General features: G+C 38.9%; 2 protein-coding genes across 19 annotated transcripts in view; one reads left to right on the top strand and one right to left on the bottom strand.

Annotated features, from left to right (window-relative positions):
* Positions 1 to 7,362, top strand: part of CHDH (choline dehydrogenase) — a 59,430-nt gene extending 52,068 nt beyond the window's left edge. The window contains exon 9 of the mRNA XM_081848878.1: positions 6,666 to 7,362. The gene's annotated coding sequence lies outside the window, so the exon portion shown is untranslated. The remainder of the gene's footprint in view (positions 1 to 6,665) is intronic.
* CACNA1D (calcium voltage-gated channel subunit alpha1 D) overlaps positions 1 to 18,835 on the bottom strand; it is a 192,772-nt gene that overhangs the window by 31,136 nt on the left and 142,801 nt on the right. For 11 of the 18 annotated variants that reach the window (XM_081848801.1, XM_081848804.1, XM_081848799.1 and 8 more), the window contains 9 exons: positions 12,825 to 12,869; positions 12,265 to 12,393; positions 8,713 to 8,778; positions 7,425 to 7,516; positions 4,719 to 4,878; positions 4,235 to 4,362; positions 4,019 to 4,115; positions 2,415 to 2,517; positions 916 to 1,017 (listed from right to left, as the gene is read on the bottom strand). In XM_081848801.1, coding sequence (XP_081704927.1) covers positions 916 to 1,017; positions 2,415 to 2,517; positions 4,019 to 4,115; positions 4,235 to 4,362; positions 4,719 to 4,878; positions 7,425 to 7,516; positions 8,713 to 8,778; positions 12,265 to 12,393; positions 12,825 to 12,869 — 922 coding nt within the window. The remainder of the gene's footprint in view (positions 1 to 915; positions 1,018 to 2,414; positions 2,518 to 4,018; positions 4,116 to 4,234; positions 4,363 to 4,718; positions 4,879 to 7,424; positions 7,517 to 8,712; positions 8,779 to 12,264; positions 12,394 to 12,824; positions 12,870 to 18,835) is intronic. The other 7 variants (XM_081848805.1, XM_081848800.1, XM_081848796.1 and 4 more) reach the window with 1 other exon arrangement.

Below are 18,835 nucleotides of genomic sequence, written 5' to 3'. Positions count from 1 at the left end.
GGGTTAGCACTATAAAAGTACACTAAGCTATAAAAGAAGCCACATAATGAACTGAAATGCACTGGTCTCTTGGATGTCTGGGATAGGACTGATATGGATTGCATTATGCAACAGATTCTGCACTTTTAAAACATGAAAAGCAAGTCAAAACATCACTTACAATCAAAAGTTCATCATTATTTTATACTGAAGAGAAATATATCTTCGTGTATATGTTTCGTATATAGAATTGCATATTATAAAACCTTGGCTATGCTGTCTTATGACAATTAATAATAGCTTACCTAGTTAGTTCTAGCTTATATATTAAAATCAGAAGACTAATTCTGTACCCTGTACATCCTGATTAACTTGATTATATTTAACTGTTTTGGAGTTTTTTGGAGGAGGGAAATGGGCTATATTCAGTCTATATTCACTGTTTACTATAAAAAGTTCTCTCTCTCTCTCTCTATATATATACATTATAAAATATGGCACACAATTGTCCACTGATCTAGTGCAAATTTGGACTAACTTCATTACCTGCAGATAGCATAATCAAAAAGGATGTTCAATAATAAAAATAAGACCAGAACATAGGCTCTATTAATTTAGCAGTACATTATACTGAAACCTGTAAACTGAAATGTTTACACATAAATAAATTATTTACAATCACAATATTTAGAATTTTTTCAAATGTTATCTTCCTAAAATAAATGTTTATATTTCTATTTAATAGAGATACGTTTTCCCAATATTAATTAGCAAATAAGCATCTAAAATATTTAATGAATGCTTTTGCATTTTATAATTTAGTTTATCATTTAATTAACACTATTATTCTGATGTTAGTGCCATGGTATTTTTTTCAAAATCGTATCCATATGTAAGCATTGAAAATGTAGAAATGTATGAGATCATCTCACTAACCACCAGCGGGGGGAACAACTTGGTCAAGAAGCTTCATGCTAGTTTTCTTCCAGATTTTCTTTATAACTGCCCTGAGTTCTTCATTTGCTTGCTCTAAGTTTCCTGAAAAGAGGGGAACAAGAGAGAGAAGGCAGGGAGGCCAAATTTGAAAATGTTAAATTTAATTTTGGGAATAGTAATTCAAAAAAGTAATTCCATTTCATATTGCTGTGATCAGGCTGTGCTAAAATGGAGACAAGGGCTCCCAAAAACATCCTATGAAAAGCATTCACTGGGGAGAAAACATTTGTAGTGAGGTAAGGAAGATTACCCTCACTGTAACTTTCTTTTGTGATGTCATCACATCACAAACTTTCATTGGCCACATCAGGAAGTATATTCAGAGTGAAGACAGTGCCTTTATGATTTGTTCTTCTGACATTCTGTGAGCACAGTGGAACTTCCCATCCTTCTCCTTCACTCCTCAGAAGAAGTGATCTACTCTGTAGGTTCCCCCAATCCCCTGGAGCAGTTATGAGGGTGGTGTGAACAGATTTAGGGGCAAATGTGTACAGGGTATGCAGAAAAGGATACAAATGTGGGTTTACATGAAACCCCTCCTTTTCCCAAAACCCTCTCCTTTTGTTTCAGAAAATTTTGTGGGTGGAAATAGAAATTTTTCCTATTTCTTAGGAAAAGTAGAGTGTAGATTCAGAAAGTCATCTGGAAACTCTCCAAATTCAGTTGGCAATGTTTCACCAATTTTCTCTGAAAATTATTTCACTGTATGTGATGAAGGAAAAGCCAATGTGCTGAAGGAATGATCCTCACCAGAATTACTGACCTAACAGTGCTTAAAGATCGAGAAAGACAGAGGTCTGACTTCTGTAAAGAAAGTTTACATTTGCACAAAAAATGTAGAACGCAGACAAGATGGATGGTACACAAATGCAGTCAGCAGTACTGTATAGTTAGGGGCTAATAATATTTCTTAGACATCAGAGGAGAAGCAACAAGATAATTTTGACAGTCCAAGGCAGGTTTCCCTTATAATGCTTTTGAGAGCAAAGGAAAATATTCCCCCCCACAAGCTTGGGATATATGGCAAGTAACTCACCTGGGAACACTTAGAAGAACTGTCTGTACAACTTTTCATGTTTGGAAAATCTTAATGGGGTGGTCACCAGCTACAGTGGTACCTTGGTTTACAAACATAATCCGTTCCGGAGGTCTGGTTGTAAACCAAAACAAGTTGTAACCCAAGGCGTGCTTTCGCCAGTGGGGCCTCCCCCCCCCCAATGGGTTGTAATCCAAAAAAAAAAAAAAATTAAAAAAATGGGTTGTAATCGAAAAAAAGGGACACACACTTCTGGGTTTGATGTGGTTGTAATCCAAAATGGTTGTAATCCAAAGCGGTTGCAAACCAAGGTACCACTTTATATGAGATTCTCAGTACAAAGCAGTAATGTAAGAAGGAAAAAATTAAAAAGCACTTGGAAATATGTATCTTATTCTCTTACCTTCTGTTTTAATCTTCAGGGCGGTTCTTACTAAAGCAAATAAAGTAGCATTGAACATAACCGTTCCATCGCTGTTTAGGGGCATGTTCATGGCTACCAACCTCTGCAGATGTTCAGAAATAAACAAATACAAAGGACTTTCAGTGCAAGACACTGAAAAATATATATATACCAAATACATGTGTCCATTCATATGTTTATGTGTAAAATACATATATATGAAAAGCAGATAAAATGCATAGGAGACAAAATAAGTCAACATTGTCCCTAACTTAGCAAAATCTACTAGAGGCTTATCCTATGGCTGTGTCACTAGAAAAAAAATTCTGCCTGATCCTCAAAATCTATTTACAGATAGGTAGCCGTGTTGGTCTGCCATAGTCAAAACAAAACAAATTCCTTCCAGTAGCACCTTAAAGACCAACTAAGTCAGTTCTTGGTATGAGCTTTCGTGTGCATGCACACTTCTTCAGATACACAGATCTCAAAATCTATTGTAGACATTATGTGGTATATGTGTAACACAAAAACTAGAATATTAAAATAGCTGGTATCCTATGGTTTTACACATTTAATTAATACTTGGCATGAATATTTGGGGAATATCTGGCACAATACAGCCAACATTAAGCAAATCCCATTGCTCTAAACTTTGGTGATTCCTTTTCAACTCTTTCAGCAAAATCAATGAGCTCTAAATGTACTCTAATAAATTTTGGCAGGATAATTTTGGCCTACACGCTTATCTATTACCAAACTGCCCAAAATACAAGTATTTGGGTCTGGAGTCAAGATAAAAAGGTGACTTCACATAGATGACTCTGGATCCTTCGATCTGAAATGCCCATGCTTTCATTGTAAGTCTTGTTCCAAGTAGCCCCATCTAATAATGCAGGTCCTATTTACCTTGCTTGTTCCAAAACCATCTTATTTAACAGATTCTGGGTTAAACCAAAGGGTGCTAGTTCTCTTCATTATGTCCTCCTTGTGGGCAGTTGAAGGACATTTGTCTTGTCTTAGCTGGTGGCAGAATTCCACTCTGCAAGGACTTCTGAACTGACTCAGTACGGCAATTGTTTTTGTTTTTAGCTGCTGAAGCATGACAGCTTGATGTAGCACCAAACCACTGTGTGGCATTGTGTCTGAACCAGCCCATTACAACAAGACAAATATTATACAGAAACTTAATGGCATCAGAAACAAATGTATGCAGTACGCTGCATTCCTCCAAGAAGCAGCAGCAGGCACCATTATTCATGAAAATATGTTGGAAAGTTCTACATGCATAGCATAGCTTCGGCTAGACAGGTACAGATGGGGATTGTTTACTTCCTCGTCAAAGCTGGCGAGCAAGGAATGACAATATAGCTTTGCCGCACCTATACTCTCTTCTGCTACCACTCACAGCCACATTTTGTTCTAAATCAGTGAGTCAAGACAAAGAACAGGAAGTTCTGGTTTCTATTAGATTGAAAGGAGCCTGTGGCTATAATTCATTGAATCAGGCGCCTTGAATTTACAGCCATCTCTGCACTAGCAAATGATATTAAACAGAAGTACTGACACAATAAAAAGCAAATGCTCTGAAAGACAGAAAAGCCTACCTTACATGCAACTCTGTGGGGGCATAATTTACCAAAGCCAAGTGGAGGCTGTATGCGCCGCAACAAGGTAACAACATCAAGGTGTTTTATCCTCCCCCTATGAAAAAGGTATAGTATTAATAAAATAGTTTCACCTGCCTTTAAGTTACCCTCTTGTTTTTGGTTCTTTGGCTCCTTAGGTAGGCACACACTGCAGCACAATGGTGTCTAACTTACTTTGCTTCAGGATCATATTCTGACCATATTCTTTTAAATTCATCTAGATGATGAGGACCAAGAATAGACCAGTCGCGCGTCAGATAATCAAAGTTGTCCATGATGACAGCCACAAATAGGTTGATAATCTTAAAAAGAATTGAAGGAGTTATTTAATTACATTTATATTTATATGAAAAATGCAAATTATTAATATTATCCTGGAATGTGTGTGCACAGAAATGTGTGTGAAAATTTTAAATACATATATCAAATTATAGATAGTGATTCAATGTGTGTGAATGAAAATTATACACACACACACATCAAATTATAGCCAGGAATTAAATGTCATGCTAAGGTGATCATTCCATCAGGAAAACATTTTGGCTTGCCAGATGGAGCAATCTCCTCTCCCCACCACCACCACCACCACGTGCTGTTCCAGGGGTCTAGGGTCGTATTCAATCATAGTGCTTAAGGATGTTCCAGCTTCTGGACTCACCAAAAAAGCACACAACATATAGAAACTGATGAAGTAAATAATGGCAAAATTGCTTCCACATGTGAATTCTTCTCCTGGGTTAAAATCAGACTCTGGATCACATCGCTTTCCTGGCATGCAGGCCAACATGATCTCCTGCCAAGCCTCTCCTGTTGCACACCTTTAATTTGGAATAAAGCATGACAAAATGAATCAAATGGTATTATTTCAATTAGAATGATACTGTTGTTGTTTTCATTTGTTAACAAGGGCTCGAGACGTGTCACAGGAGTGCACAGTGTAGAGGGTTCATGTATGTATAAGAGCACTAGAGGTTGAGCATGCAGTCGCATCACCCTATCCCAGCAACCTCTCATCTCCTTGAATTGATGCATATAGTGCATCCCTGTCACAGGCTGTCTTAGCACAGGGCTACCCCAAGGCTTTTGCTACCTGAGGACAAAGGCAACCAGCCCTCCCTCCCCCTGAATACACTTCTTATTTTCCTAGCTGTTAAAAATGTCCCTACTTTCTATGTAGTTTCAGTTTTTAATCAAATAATTTATTTGATTAAAATAAACAAATGCTTTTAAAGACACTATCTGAGAACAAATTGGTAAGCTTCTGCCATGTATGCAAGTATGTATGTATGTATGTATGTATGCATGCTAATGTTAGAAAGGATTTAATTTCACTTGCTTTCTAGGGCAGTTGCTATATTGGTATTATAGTACTAAAAACCCATATGCATTATTCTTATTCTTATTATTACTAGTTTTGTATGTTTATTTGAGTGTAATCAATGGAACCAGTGATTTCAAATTACAAGAGATGAGATTCTGATAAAACATTAGGGAAAACTTTCTGAAGCTAAGAGCTACTCAAACAAGCTTCCTTGGTAGGTAGTGGACTTTAATTCACAGGGAGGTTTTTTAACAGAGTTTGGATGGTAATCTGTCAGGCTTTCTTTTGCTGTGATTCCTGCATTGAAGGGGGTTGGACTAGATAGTTCTTGGGCTCTCCCTTCCAACCCTATAATTATGTGAAGCAATCCCATCATGTAAGATGAGGCTTGCATCTGAATAGAGCTGCAAAAGATTGGGAATTAAAATGGGGGAAATTGAAATAAGCGTAGTCTTTATTCCCAATCAGTTAATCCAGTGCTCTTTTGTCTTTGACTCCATCCATCATTAGCTTTGGTTCTGCCCATAAATTACCCCACAGAGAATGTGGTCTTTGACAGAAAGGAGGTTGCCCACCACTGTTGTTGTTGTCATTGTTATTAAATTTGTTACATCACTTTATCTTGCCCAAGACAATCCAAAGACACTTAAAACCAACCAACCAAAAAACCCACATGGCTACATTAAAACCAGGGCGAGGGGAATAAAATACATTGAAAATATCCCACCCATTTCTAAAAAGCCACAGACAATTAAAGGTCAAAGAGGAGACCCTCTTTACTGTCATCCCCTTCAGTGGCAGGCCCACCCCCACAGCAGTCATTCTGAGGGTGATGCTTGGGGAGTACTATTCGGCCCTGTGGAGCCTTCAATGTGGGGTTCCTTGGGGTTTGAGTTTATCCTCCATGCTGTTTAACATCTACATGAAACCGCTGAGTGGGGTTCCTCTCACACACAGGGATGCACAGAATGGAAAATTCCAGAAAGTGCATGTTGCCTGTCATCGTAGTATTGTAACTGAAAGAGCAGCACCTTCTGACATTCTCCCTTCCATAACTTTGGATTAATGTTTAACCTGGGATAAATAATGTTTTGGAACTTCCATCATAGTAATAGTGTTTTATGTGACAGTATTTTAAAGCTGCCAGCATTCCTGTTCTTCTTATTGCAAGGATGCAGGCTTTAAAAAGAGTGCCTACAACATCCTGCTTCCTTGCTAGTACACTGGGATAATTTAAAGCAAGCTCATATACTCAGGGTGGTTTTTTTACATTTCACTGTCTAGGTGTGTTATGTTACGTGCAGGTAGGAGGATAGCAGAATTAACACAGTAGAAGGGAAGAAGGGTATGGAAGAACAGACAGCCTGACAGGCAAAGAGAAAGCAGCACCAAGGCAAGGCTGGAGTCTGGTTATTGTCAAGGCAAAGATCCATTCCAGATCTGGGAACTTTTTGGGCCAAGGTTAGATCAGGAAGAACCAATAGGTATCCTGGAGAGGGGGTGAAATAGAGCCATCCTGGGACCTCAGTGGACAAGACTGCCCCTTTCTTCTTCGCTCTGTACCACTGAGTGGCTCTCAAGGGACACCAGCAGAAGAGAAGACCAAACAGATCCACTTAATCTTGGATCAAGGTTCACTTACTGGCCTTTTTTTCATATTTATCACACTGGAAAGTGAGCATTAACTACATTAAAAAGGAATTTTGAAAAATGAAATAAGATTAAAGAAGAAAGAGAAAGAATAATAACAAAAAACTATGCAAACATTACTAATGGTAGGCCACCATCAGTTTACATTGTGGATACAGCGACCATCAGTATATGAATCTTAAACATGTTAAGTTAATGTAAGCTCTCTAGATCTCCAAATAGCTTTCCACATGAAATTGATGCCTATGTGTAATATGTTCAAATGTCCTCAAACTATTGTGAAATAGACATTATACCTAGTTGAAACTTTAAGAAAGAATTTTAGAACCTCTGCTGTCTACCAGTTTTTATAACTCAAATGTCAATTGTAACAAAACAACAGATAACATCTACCGAAAGAGAAGCAGCACCGCTTGGGGAAAAGTCTGAAAGTTGTTGTTCCTGTTAATTTGACTTCCGTCTTTCAGGGCAACTTTACCAAACACCTAAAAGAAGAAGAAAAGGACAAATGTCCATCCAATATGATTTTGTTTTATCCTCCAACAAGTCTGGTGATAAGAATATAAGAAACATCCTGGGGGGTGGGGGTTAACCTAGCCCAATCTTCCCCACCCTGACAGCTTTCATATTATTTTGGACTACAGCTCCCATCATCCTTGACGATTGGCTGTGATGGCTGGGATTGATGGGAGCTGGTACCCAGCCAAACCTGGAAGGCAGCAGGTTAAGGAAGGCAGATTTAGTCTAACATATTGCTTCTAGCAGTGGTCAGCAATATGCTTCCAGGAAGCCTGCAGATCCTGAAAGTAAAAGCCCTCCCCACATTGTTTGATCTCAGCAACTGGGATTGGGTGGCATACTGAAAACAGAGGTAAGACTTAGCCAACATGGCTGAGAACTATTGGCAGAACTATCCTCCATGTGGATTTGTCTAAGCCCCTTTTAAGTTAGTGTTAATGGCCATAGAAGTAAATTGCAAAAAACTACTATGACTTGGATCTGAACTTTCCTTCCATAAATGTTAGAGAGTTCATGTTTAAAGGCAGGACTTTCCTTTCTGCTCCTTCCCTGCATGTCCCCTGAAAATCTACTCTGGGGTTTGGGGAACCAAACAAGCCAGATCACTCTCTGACCCTAACACTATGGCAGGTAGGTAGGACAGCCCACCTATCAACTCCTAGAAGTCATTATTATGCCTGTCAAAGGCCCTTCCGCAGCACTTTCCACAGTGCCTGACAAACAGCTGGTTGGTGAGCACCTTGGGAACCACAGTGCAAAAACTGCTTTCTGCAGCAACAGACTTCGCAACTGAGTTCTGCTGATCCAGCAGGATTCAGCCTACCACCCAACATCTGACTAGTGGTGAATTCTTCCATGCTTTCTGCAGGGACAAGTTCAAGTTCCCCATAGGAAACCCGGTCACAGTTGAGTCAGGCATTTCTATCTGCCCCACACCACATGAGGTAGGTGCTGATGGGGTAGTGAAAATGGCCTCACATACCAAACTGGGGCCCATGTCAGGCAAAATTAGGCCCATGGGTCAAGGCTCCTCACCTTTGCTTTAGAGAATACACATACACAGTTAAGCTATGAATGGAATGTTGAGGTAGGCAGTTTCTATACATTATAAACTGATCAATGACAGCCTCTTTATTTCAGACGAAATATGGTTTTTAATTACCTGCATTCCGATAACCGCATAGATGAAAAACAGCATTGCTATCAAAAGAGCAACATATGGCAGAGCCTAAAATGAAAAACAATATTATTATTTTTTTAAAAAACAAACAAACTGGTATATCCTTTGAAACTATTTTGCATCATTTTACCAATGCAATTTGATTGCAGTTTTCAAATCATTTATCCCTCTCTGCAGTCTCCCTGAAAACGTTTGGCCTATTCTGCTTGGGAACTGAAACCTGTGTGGATATTTAAAATGCTATGAACACAAAAAGCTCCCTTATACTAAATTACACCACATGTCTAGCACTATCTACTGTTTGTTGGTGACTCTCAAGGGTCTCAGGTGAAGTGCTGTTTCTGCAATGGCACAGATGCTGGGAATTGGACATGGAACCTTATTCACAAAGGGCATGTGCTCAACCTCTGAGAAATGAGTGCCCCACCTTAAAGGGCTGGCAAGCTGTCTTCAGGTAGGCTTAAACTACATATCTCATTTATTGGAAGACAAGTAGATTGATCTAATGAACCACAGAGACCAGTGGTAAGAAGCCCCTGAAAATACATGACCTTTAGTACTACTTGATCCGCAGTCAAATATTCTAGTATTACATTAATCTGTTTTTAACATTGCCTTATTAAATGGTTGTAATTCACCCTGGAATGTTATGATGACAACACTCCCTTGTACACTGAATTTCTTTTTTAAATGACCAGTTGTTTTAAAAACTACCATCAGCATTTTGAATTTCAAAGCATGAGAATGCATGACCCAGTTTCTTGAGTAGAACATATGGGAAAGTTTCGACCATTTCTAGTTCCTAAAAACGTTACAAACCTCTAGCTCTGATGCTATTGTGTGAAAAGTATTAGTGATTATATCAACTGTGTATCCTTTTGGGTACCACACCATAATCATATCGTGAATGGCAGATTGCAATCATACTTCATGTTTCCACTTTTACAATTACCCAACATCAAGTGGGGTTAGAAAGCTGAAGTAGCAACATGTTATATCAGATTAAAGTTTCCTTGCACATCAAGAATTCTCAGTGAGCCAGTAAGAGCCAAATTTGGACATGGGCTTAATTTAAAAAAAGAAAAACTAAATGTGGAGCCAGACTGAGAAATATAATTTTATGCATAAATAGCTAACGCTTACAATGATATATTATGCTAAAATGCCAATCCTTTGAACACTTACTTCAGAGTAAGACCGTTTGAACTGACTGAAATTTACATTGGATTAAACAGACAAAAAATTAGGCTTTATGGCTAATAAATACTTCTGCAGCTATTATGGTAAAAGTCAAAATGTTTCAAGTGCCTTTTAAAAATGATTAAAATCTAATTGTTTCAGAAAGTTCTTATTTTCAACCTGCTTAAGAACAATTTAAAAACAACAACATGAAGGCAAACAATTGGAATGAAGAATTGGCACTGCTGGAATGAGAGCCATATCGTTAGCCGGGGAAAGGAGACTTGTTAAGCCAGGTCACTAACCCCTGTACGCAAGGAGTAGAGAACCTGTGGCTCCTTCAGATGTTGTTGGACTAAAACTCCCATCATCCCTGACTGTTGGCCATGCTGGCTGGGACAACTGGCAGTTGGAGTCCAACAACAACAGCAGGTGTTTCAAACATTACAGATTGTGGATAAAACGGAGTGCTTCCGGAAGTGGCAGAAAGATATATCTAAATTTGTCTGGCAGGGCAAAAAGCCCAGAATTAAGTTTAAGATATTAACAGATGCGAAAGAAAGAGGGGGCTTTGCCCTGCCAGACTTAAAGTTGTACTATGAAGCCGCAGCTTTCTGCTGGCTAAAAGATTGGCTACTTCTCGAAGACACTGACATACTGGACCTGGAAGGTTTTAACAATGCTTTTGGTTGGCATGCATACTTATGGTATGATAAAGTTAAGATCAATAAGGCCTTTAAGAACCATATTGTCAGGAAAGCAGTGTTTAATGTCTGGACAAAATATAAAGACTTATTGGAAAATAAAACTCCAAGGTGGCTTTCACCTCTGGAGGCTAAGGCCCGAAAAAGACCCAATATGGAGGCCAAATGGCCAAAATATTGGGAAATATTAGAAAAAGATGGAGACAATTGGAAATTGCAGAGTTTGGAGAAAATGAAGGATAAGGTGCGAGACTGGTTACATTATGCTCAGATTAAAGAAGTTTTTAAAAATGACAAAAAGTTAGGGTTCCAGGTGGAGAAATCGAAGTTAGAAACAGAATTGTTAGAACCAAAGACCAAGGTACTATCTAGAATGTATAACTTGCTGCTAAAATGGAATACACAAGACGAAATGGTTAAATCGGCTATGATAAAATGGGCACAGGACATTGGGCATAACATTATGTTTGAGGACTGGGAAAGGTTGTGGACCACTGGGCTGAACTTCACCGCATGTAATGCTCTGAAGGAAAATGTAATGAAAATGATATATAGATGGTACATGACCCCAGTTAAACTTGCCAAAATATACCATTCGTCTGATAATAAATGTTGGAAATGCAGAGAAAATGAAGGAACATTCTTTCACCTCTGGTGGACATGCCCTAAGGTGAAGGCCTTCTGGGAAATGATATATAATGAGCTGAAAAAGGTATTTAAGTATACCTTCACAAAGAAACCAGAGGCCTTCCTTCTGGGTATTGTCGGCCAGAAGGTGTTAAGGAAGGATCGAACATTTTTTATGTATGCAACAACGGCAGCAAGGATTCTTATTGCAAAAAACTGGAAAACTCAAGATCTACCCACACTGGAAGAGTGGCAGATGCAGCTGATGGACTATATGCAACTGGCCGAGATGACCGGCAGAATCCGTGATCTGGGAGAAGAGAAGATGGAGGAAGACTGGGAGAAATTTAAGATGTATCTACAAAAACATTGTAATTTGGTTGAATGTTAAGAAGGATGCTAGATTATAAAAAATTGGCCACCACTAAACTAGATTTAAATTTGATGATAAGTGAGACTAAAGAAAATATAAAAAATTTTTGGAAGAAGTGCTAGATTATATTTGAATGAGTGGACATGAGATTGTAAACAAGTTGATAATTTGTTTGGAAAAAATTTTTAACGATGTAAATGGGAGCGGGAGACGTGAGGGAGTCCAAAGAAGTGTTGAAATTGTTGTAAAAGAAGTAAGATTGTTTATTATGTGTGCATTTATATTTAAAAACCTTAATAAATATTTATATAAAAAAAAAAACAACAGCAGGGCGCAGGTTCCCTACTCTTGCTTAAGGCTCAATTGGAATGCCACGCTAAATTGTTGTGAAAATGATTAAGTATTCTCAAGAAATGTGCACAGTTTAAGTGATACATAGATCACTATCATGTGCAATGGATCTGGATGTGTTCTCTATGTGTATGTGTTCTCAACAGAAAATATATATCTCCATCCAACTGTTGCCTTTTGATGTGCACCTGCCTATGTGGTTGTTTCACATAACTAATTGGCCATAACTATAGGGTCACTGCCATTCAGAATGATTGTATTTTGACCCCTAGAAGCCAGGAGTTTAACCATTAAACTTACCTGAAAAGACTTAATAAATGTCCACAACAAAGTTCTTATCCCTTCACCCCTGCTGAGGAGCTTTACCAATCGCATCACTCGAAAAAGGCGGAAAAAGGTGATGGAGATTCTAGCACTCTCTTCATTGTTCTAAAAGGATATGATGGAAACATCAGATCAAGCAAAATGCAAAACATGTAACATTTCAGGAAAAGAAAAACAACAGTAAATGCAGAGGTGAAAGAGGTAAGATTTGAAAATGTGTCTCTGGGGTCTTTTCCCACTTTATAAACATGGTATGACAGGAAAAATTACATGCTAGCACACAGGACCTGTAGAAATGCTTCACACAATGCATGCATTTCCAAGTTTTCCAGTTTGTTAATAGGGTCACGTTGGGTTTGTCTGTAGTAAAGTTTGATAGGTACATTGACAACAAAACCAAATCACTGCATACACCTTTCTAGTAGGACAATCATGAAAAAAATACAGAAAAAACCAGTGGAGAAAAGAGACATGGTAAAAAGAATAAACTCAAGTAGAGGTACAATCAATCACTGGGGTCAGTTTACTAATCTTACCCCAGACTCATCAGTTGTGACAGTGACAGTTTCAGTTGGCTTTGGCTTTAAAAAAATTAAGAACATTATATATTAAAATCAAAGCAAAGACCTTTAAAAAATAATGTATGTTGACTATAAAGGAGAAAAAATGCCTGTAGCTTGAAAAAATTATGAGCATAATATATTAAAATAAAAGCAAAGACCTTTGAAAATAATTCAACTTCAACACAAAGAGGAAGCAAGAACAGTTTGATAATTTGATGCTGATTGGAAAGGGGGAAAACACATGAAAAGCTCTGCTTTATCACTGCAGCTTACATATCTGTGACAAATATTGCATGCCTGCTATAAATAAGTAAGAAAGTATTGTTATAGTTGAATTATGAGAATGTACTAAAATTTTGTAAGGCTTCCGTAAAACACTGATTTTCAACTGGTGGGATGCAACACATAATTGTGTCATGATCTGATGTAAGGTTGGTAGCAGCAGAAACACAACAACTATCTTTCTGAAGAAGAGAAAGACAAAAAGGAAGGAAGGAGAAACACAGACAGAAGAGAACAAATATATGTAAATCTATTGAAGTTAATAAATAACTGGGGATGAATTGCTGAATGGGCAATTCCCATGGCTCTGAGATGAATACTTGGCAAATTATCTTTGAGAAACAGCAACTAACAGTTTTGAAGGCTGCATTTGGATATGTCAATATCCTAATGCAGACTCACATGCTCCCCAGTCCTTATCCAATATGACCATAAGGAACTGAACTTTCATTTTTAACTAACCAGAGTTTCACATGTAGAAATACGGGTGGGGGAGAGATATTTCATTTTAAATAACTATAGGATACTCAAATGAACCAACTTTAAGCCCTTGTTATGTAGCTGGCTTCTTCCAATAAACCATCATAAAGATTAACCACAGTTTATGACTCAGACAGAATGCTAACCTATGATTAATTAGAAATTGAAGCAACGTTTAGTTTCTCCTTAAAGTTGTGCTGGAGGAAAGTGGAGACGGCAAAGACAAACCCAAGGCTGTGCATGCAATGCTAAACCATAGTTGCATTTTTAACCATATTGTTGTGATTGAACTGTTGAATTGTTGTGCTTACCCTTGAGCCAGAGGCAGAGTGAGAGAGCCATGAGTTGTCAGATTCCCTCTAGGAATCTGATGCAGGCAGATTTCTTGCCTTTTGGAGAAATAGGTGCCTGCCATGTCTTTGTTAGAAGAGGTATTCCAGAGCATGAGATCGGAGACACTCAACTTCTATTTCAAGGCAGCTGATATTCTGAAACATGGGGAACCACTAACAGTGCTTCTCAGGAAGATCACTGACTGAGCTGGGATTTAAAGTGTCCTGGACCCAAATTGTTCAGGGCTTTGTATATTAACATGATAACCTTGAACTTGGCCTGGTAGCATATGAGTAGTCAGCACAAGTGTTTTAGCAGAGTTGTCACATACTGTGAGCTATCTGGCTCCATCAGCAATTTAGCCACTGCATCCTGTAGCAGATGGAGCTTCCAGACCAGACCCAAGGGAGAGAACTAGGCCTTGTGCTCCTTGGAGGAATGGAAGGATAAAAATGTAATAAATCACAACTACTCTCCTGAAAAAGAGATGGATAAGCCACTTGAGAGATTGTTGCAATGTACATGATATCTCCACCCTAGCTAAACTATTTCTCATTGGTCATGTGGGGACATAATATGGTGCTGGATTGTTCAGAAAAGGAAACAGCATTTGTAGCTGTACTGTAGTGCTTTTAAAAAAGAAAGAAAGGGGACACCACAAACAAAATAGTAACAGGAATGGAAAGAAATTGTTTGCATAAAGTAATTTGCATGCACTGCCAAGTGAATGGAACATTGTTAAGGAAATAACTGTGAAATGTTGACAGCGTATCTTTATGGTACAGTTTGATGCTGTGCACACAATTAAACTCATAGAGAATAAGGCTACCAAATGGCTACTAGTCTACCTCAAGGGTCAGAGGCAACATTGCTAGGAGCGCCAGTCACAGGGGACACCAGCAGGAGAGGACTCTTGTGTTCACTGCCTGCTTGTGGGCTTCCCATAGGCTCTGGAATGCTTTCTCTACACAGCTGGAAACTATAAACCAAGCTGCTTATTTAGGCCTTTGGGCACTTGTGCCACTGTCTGAATATTGGGGGCATGCTGTTTCATTGTATTTTTTGGTGTGTTGTGCTAATTTCAATTGAGATTTCAGCGTTTTTTTTTAATTTTATCGTTCCCCATCCAGAGCTATCTGGGTATAGGGCAGGATATAGATAGACCAAAATAAAATAAACGGGCATCTGGTTGGCCACTGTGGGAAACAAGTTGGTAGGCATGCTTTTGGACAGGATGCCTTCTGCTGTCTGATCCAGTCGTGCTCTTAATGTGCTCTTATGAGTGCTCACTATCACTGTACGCATCATTACTTATTGCTAATCTTAAGAGAACAGAAGAATGGGAGTTAAGATATTGTGGTCAGATAGGCAAATCAATACAGGCAAGACAGGACAGGAAAGAAAAGCACAGACCACATAATCACTTATACAGAGAGTGGAGAGGTTAAGACTCACAAGACAGAGATAGCTGAGATATAAAAAAAGGCACTCAGCACGGTCAGTCAACTAAAGATACAGACAGACTCTTCTAAAGGCTCCACGTGATTATGAAGCTACAGTATGACCTACTTATATCAACCACAGGCGCTATTTGAGCAGACACACAGACCGTCAAAATATTGATTGAACATTGGCTGAAGCACATGAGGAGCTGTCTCCTAACGTTTGTGCCTATGGAAGAAGAGGGCTATTAAATATTATTTTAATAGTTCCTCAAATAAAGCATGCTCGCTCTGCAACACAGATGTCCCATATGTTAAAAACCTTTGTTTATAAACTGCAGTTTAGCAGCCTCAAGTGAGCTAAAAACTAGCAGTGTTTTGCTTCTTTAAATGTTTTAATACATTTAAAATAGCACACGCACACATGAATATTACATATTAAACTTTTACTCACATTTACTCAGAAAACAGGTTCAATATGTTTAGTAGTGTTTACTCCCAGGTAAGTATGGTTATGACTGCAGCCTAATTAACAGACAATAGTCCTTCTCAGGTGCCCATTTGAGAAAAAGGGATGATGGTGGCAGGAACACCTTAACCTATCTATATTCATTAGGAAAGCGCTCTTCAATCTTGGGTTCTCAGGTGTTGGACTAGAACTGTCATCACCTGCCTGGGAATGATAGGAGTTGTAGTTCAACAACATTTGGGAACCCAAGGCTGAAGAGCACTGCATTAAAATGCTTGAACAGGGACCCTGCATCATGCATGCTGTACCTTCCTTCTTACCTCTCATCACCTGTATCTGTAAATATCTGTAAATATTTTGTATATTTTATATACGTATCATAACTCTCAATACTAATTTCCTCAGTTTGCCTACAGCAGTGGAGGCCATTATACTGGAATGTACTCAGTTTACTTTTTAATTTTGTATGCCTTCTTAAGAATGCTTGCCGTCCAGTATGTTTGGCACCAGCTGGCTGCAGCAGTTGCTGGAAGGAGACATACAAGGTGCCTTCCAGCCACCATTTACCACAATAATAGTCCACTAAATCCTATATGGGTGGATATTTTATTTGGTTGTTTCAGATAACTGACACTCCTCCCTTCCACTTAAAACACAGCCTAATGTGACTTACAAAAGTGTTAAAAACAAGAAGCACAAAACACAAAAAAATATAAAAGTAACAAAATAAAAAAATAAAAAAAACTAAAATAAGGTAATGCTGCAGAGTTAAAGTCACTGAAAATATTACAAAGTGACTGTAAGATCAATGAACCAAGAAGAACACATACATAAGCTTCAGTTGTTTTGGGTTTAGTATTCATGTGTTAATTAATTCTAGATAAAAATTACTCAAGCACTCCAAAAAGAGCCACCCTTGTGATGAAACAGCACTCATGTGAGGGACGGTTGCACTTCTTCATGCCTACTCCTGCTTCTATTTAACAATCATTTAGTGCCAAAGTGAACCAGGTGCTTCTTAAGAAAAACGCCCCATGTTCAACACTACTGGCTTGAACTGGAAGGGCAAGAAATGAACAAAGCCAGTTACTTTCCCCCTATGTGAAAGAAGCATGAACCTTGCCCTCCAGATTGTGCAGAAATGACATTGGTCCTGTAGTCCTCTTTCCAACGCACTGTGGACAATTAGGGAGGGGAAAATAGAGGGCCACTGTAGTTAGCATTTAATTATATCTCACCACTCTGGGAATCAGAGATGCAATATAAAAATGCTATTTACATTAAAGCATTATCAAGACAGGAGTGCCTGGCGTGTTCTGGTCCATGGGGTCACGAAGAGTTGGACACGACTAAACAACAAATTATCAAGTAATTTGTTTCTTGGCATGTATGGACTGTAGTGGTTGGAAGTGTACTGGATACAGTCTCCCCAAAACTACCAGCCAGAGGTAGAAAGTCCTGTTAACTAAGTTTGTTCATGATGCTTGTGGTTGTAACCCTGTGATCTCTGGGTGATGGGTGGCATGTAAATATAATTGCTCAATAATCTTCAGGAAATTTTTCAGGTGATAGCAATATGATTAGGTTTTCTTAAGCAAATTCCATCCGTTTACTTGAGACCCTGTTTCATTGTAAACATGTTTACTGCTAATGAAGTTCACTAGATAAGAGATATAAGACAGCAGATAGTTGTCAGGACTTGTGAGAAAGCAAGGCAGCAATCACCTAGTCCTGAATACCACCACCTGGTCCTGACCAGTGAAGGAACTGAAAGGAGGTAATCCGCAATTGCAGAAAACCTCAGATCAGTTGATACTTTCAGGACCTGGGAAAGACTTTTGGGATATGTTTGTTTGCTGTTCTGAGCAGCTTTAAGACTCTGCTCTTACTGGCTATGTACACCTTCCCCTAACCTCAACAACTACCAAGTCTGACAACTACTAAGTCTGACAGTGCACTCCTTCAGTGCTTTCTGTTAGCAGTCCATCAAACAGGCAAAGTAAATGGCATTTGTATAAAGAAAAAATCAGCCTGCTCTTTCTTCTACACCACCATGACTGAAGCTTTTTAAAAAATCAAGCAGTGTAACACAAAGTGAACATGCTCTTGAGGAACCCCGCAATAGCCATCCAAACTGTTTCTTACCCTTGACATGCTAAAATTGCGAACATTACAATCCTTACAGGGTCAAGGCGTCTGAATGTCCCAAAACGGCATTTCAGAAATCTTCCAACTAATTTCTTTCAAGTGAGGTGAAAGTTTGGTGGTTATTTATAGTACATATGTATAGAAGTGTAGCACAATTAAGGCCCACTAGGATATCCAAGGGGAAATGGTACGAAATAGGCCCTTCAATTAATAATTATATAGTTGGTCTCCAGAACGTAATGTTCACGAATAACTCACATGTCTGAGTGAGATGGAACCATTTAGATGACTAGAGTCGGTCAGGGGTTTTGTGTACAATGTGGCATTTCCTTTAGACAAAATGTGAGCAAATATACAAAGATACGTTATGGCCTTTAACAGACCTTTTGATCTGTAAACTCTTATACCGTATATATTCACTTGCCTTTAAAAATTTCTAAAAGTAAAATGAACATGAAAACCAGTTAAAACAACATAACAGAAATGCATGAAATTCAGCAGTATCGCAATACAGCACAATATTTGAACTATAATTCTCCCAACACACCTATTTCTGCAGGCTTTGGTTCAGAATGGAGTAGTGGCTAAAGTGCTGGGTTTACATGTGGGGAACCCCAATTGGTCTAGAACAGGGGTCTGCAACCCGCGGCTCCGGAGCCGCATGTGGCTCTTTTACAACTTTGCCGCGGCTCCGGGGCGGATATTAGTGAGGGGAGGAGGCGCATTGTGCGCCCCGATACTCCCCACTGTGGCGGGCACTGTACTGGCTGTGACGTCACATGGGGCGGTGTGTGCGTTAGTCATGCACCGTCCCGATGTCACCTTCCCGC

Source organism: Podarcis erhardii, assembly GCF_964252035.2.
Source record: "Podarcis erhardii genome assembly, chromosome: 2".
In the NCBI taxonomy this organism is placed as follows: Eukaryota; Metazoa; Chordata; class Lepidosauria; order Squamata; family Lacertidae; genus Podarcis; species Podarcis erhardii.
Note: the sequence above shows the minus strand (reverse complement) of the source record. Positions and strands in the feature narration are given on the sequence as shown.